The sequence below is a fragment of the Leuciscus leuciscus genome (assembly GCF_965113295.1).
Source record: "Leuciscus leuciscus genome assembly, chromosome: 7".
Lineage (NCBI taxonomy): Eukaryota > Metazoa > Chordata > Actinopteri > Cypriniformes > Leuciscidae > Leuciscus > Leuciscus leuciscus.
The window spans coordinates 45,532,500-45,535,885 of NC_138731.1; the positions used below are offsets into that span (position 1 = coordinate 45,532,500).

At 38.6% G+C, this 3,386-nt stretch overlaps 1 protein-coding gene across 1 annotated transcript in view; it reads right to left on the bottom strand.

Moving 5' to 3' along the window:
* Positions 1 to 384, bottom strand: part of anos1 (anosmin 1) — a 72,808-nt gene extending 72,424 nt beyond the window's left edge. Inside the window, exon 1 of the mRNA XM_082174693.1 lies at positions 167 to 384. Within this exon, the coding sequence (XP_082030819.1) occupies positions 167 to 331 (165 nt within the window). The 5' untranslated portion in view covers positions 332 to 384. The remainder of the gene's footprint in view (positions 1 to 166) is intronic.
* Between the last annotated feature and the right edge of the window lie 3,002 nt (positions 385 to 3,386).

Sequence of the window (3,386 nt, forward strand, 5' to 3'; positions counted from 1 at the left end):
TAAATTTCAAGATTGTGTGAACAAATAAAAAGTTAGGAAATTACATACTAGGACGAAATTATGTCATTCTAAATCGAAATTGTGACATAAATAGAATTGTATGGGAATTTCCCATTGAAACTGGTATTGATGAAGCTTCTGTCTGATATAATGATGTTGATCATACCTGTAAATGCTTGAAAGCTGCAGAAATGCGCGTGATGTGCAGACTGAGACATCGCGACGCACACCTCGCGCGATAAACGCTCGCGCTGAAGAACTCGTCGGGTTTCCTCGCGTCCGCGCGCGCGGCGCTCCACAACACGATAATCCACAGGGTGAGCGCGAGCATAGCGAAGCTGCAGTCAGTGAGTGTGTGTGAGTGTGTGTGTGTGTGTCGCTCCCGCTGCAGCTGCAGATGAAGAAAGTTTCGTGCTGAAAGGGGGCGGAGTCAGACTCAGCGCAAGCGCGCTATTGGTGGAGCTCGGCGCGCGCCCCGCCTCTCCAGACGCAGGTAGATGCGCGCGGGGGCGCGCGCGAGGAACTTCAGATGGGATGATTGGGAAAGTTCTGCTTTTTCTTTTTTCTCTTCTATAATATCAATATGCTTATGCAATATGTGTTTTCGAACATGCTTTAGTAAACCATGAAATGAAAAGCTGAAATTATGACATAATTATTTCGATTTTTAATCTCACAAGACATCAATTATGACTTAGTATGTTATAATTTCAACTTAATCTCATTTCTTTTCCTCTTAATCACCATATGATTTTGCAATATGCTTTTTACAAACATGTTTTTGTAAACCATAACATGAAAAGTGAAAATTATGACATAAAAATCATAATTAGGACATAAACTGAAAAAAAATTTTTTTGCTGCTTGTTCAAATTGCTTAGTTAAAATGATCTTAAGCAACACAATTGCTATTCATTTTGTCCTACCTTAATTTAATTGTGTTCAATCTGCTTAAATATATGTAAAATTTAAGTTTACTTAATCCGTTTGTGTTGGATTACATGAATAATTAGTGTTGCATTAACTGAAACTGGGCGGTGCTTATAGTTCCCGGCATGCTTTGCATATGGCTGAATTAAGAGAGAATAAATGTTGAAATTAAGTGTTATTTTATGGTTTTTTGAGAAAATGAGAAAAGAGGAAGACTTGATAGTGTGTAATTGTGTTTAAAGAGCCTTTTAAAATTCACCTGGAGAATACTTAATTGGGTCATTGAAAATGACTTCTTTCCATGATTAGATGTTGAAGTTACTTGAACAAATTAAGTTTGTTTAACTTAATTGATTAATGTGGTACCGATGTACACTATTAAATCATGTAAATCCAACACACTATTTTTTTCAGTGTAGAAAGTTGACTTGTGTCCTAATTTTACTTTAAAATTACATAATTATGACTTAGTATGTCACAATTATGACTATACATAATTTCAACTTTATCTCAAAAACTCTACTTTTTGTCAATTATATGACATAATTATGACATTGGAAGTTGACTTGTGTCCTAATATCGACTTTTAAATCACATAATTATGACTAGTATTTCATAATTTCAACTCTATCTCAATTTTTTTAACTTTTTGTCAATTATGACAATCATACTTATGACATTGAAAGTTGACTTGTGTCATAATTTCGACTTTTAAATCACATAATTTTTATGATTTAGTGTCATAATTATGATTTAGTACGTCATAATTTCAACTTTATCTCATAATTTTTACTTTTAATGTCAATTATATGACTTCAAATCATAATTATGACAGAAAGTGCACTATGTAAATTTTGACTTTGATCTCATAATTATGACTTAGTGTTTAATAAATTCAACTTTATCTCATAATAATGACTTTTATCCAATGTTCATATTTCTGTTCTGGAAGTGCATACAAATTAGTACATAATTTATTATTAGATAATGCTACAATTGCATATTTTAGTATCACGAATCTATTAAGAGAATATAATATGAACAATAGAAATGTATTGTCATTTCCAATTTTGGTCAAATTATCCAAAACGTGTGAAAACATTCTGGCACATGCATCAAGTGTTTTCATTCTGAAGTGAGTGTTCCAGTAGATGCTCAAGCAAAACTTCTCCAGTCTAGTGGAAACTTTCCACTTTACAAGCATGTCTAGCATCATTCCACCAGTCACAACCGGAGCGTGGAGAAAAATGACTCCCGAAGCGCTTCGGAATGGAGATAAGCATGCAAAGAGTTGAAAAAGTTCCCAGAAGGGTTCATAAAACGTTATGAGTTGACTTGAGCAATAGCTCCTCGACGGCAGCAGCGTTTTCTCTAATGAGTTTTTATGGGAAATTGGGAATGCCTCCCAAACAGAAACTGGGACTCATAATCAGTGGATTTGGCCTGGTGTAGCTCTTCGCCCCGGGCCAGATATCTCTAATGAAAGCAGTGTGAAGGAACCATAGACTGTAAAAAAACAGTCAGAAACCTGTAGTGTTTCTGAAGAGCATTTTTGAAGCCCAAAGTGGGCGGAGCCGGCCGTCGCCATCTTGGCCGCGCGTCACTCCCGGATAACCGACAATGTGCAGCGAGGCGGATTAGCTGAGGTGACCTGACGCTAACAGACAGCAGACAAACGGCTAGTAGAGACATCAGCGACAATCCACCTGTCACTCAAGTGGCCACGCCCTTAATTATGCACAACTTTAAGGCTTAATATCATTTAAACGGATGAGTTATAAAAATATTCACCCCCCTCACAGTCGTCATGAAGGGCAACATTTGCTATATAGATCAAAACCACTTTTTACACCAGACTGTAAACATGTTTTTTGCTGCTGTAAAGTTGGGCATTTTAACATGGGGGTCTATGGGATTGAGTCTCTTCTGCAGCCGGTCTCTAGTGGCCAGTGGATGAACTGCAGTTTAAGTCACTTCAGTGTTGATTCAAGAGACTGGAAAGGAAGGAGTGTTTTCAAGGCCAAGGTCGTTCTGACCACACACACATCTGTCCTCTTTCCCAGCTGCTCCGTGTGTGTGTGTGTGTGTGTGTGTGTGTGTGTGTGTGTGTGTGTGTGTGTGTGTGTGTGTGTGTGTTAAACGCTTCTCTAACGGCTTAATTTGTTGGCTTATTGCAGCCATGTGTTGTTGAGGTGCATGGGGATTTATGGTGTGTGTTGGTGGTGTGTGTTGTTGAGGTGCGTGGGGGGTTATGGTGTGTGTTGGTGTGTGTTGTTGAGGTGCGTGGGGGGTTATGGTGTGTGTTGGTGTGTGTTGTTGAGGTGCGCGGGGGTTTATGGTGTGTGTTGGTGTGTGTTGGTGTGTGTAGCGAGCGCCTTGTGGACGGTGTGCAGTCGCAGTAATGCTAAGACCTACATTTAAGATTCGAACCGCATATAAAGTGTCCATCTGTTTGG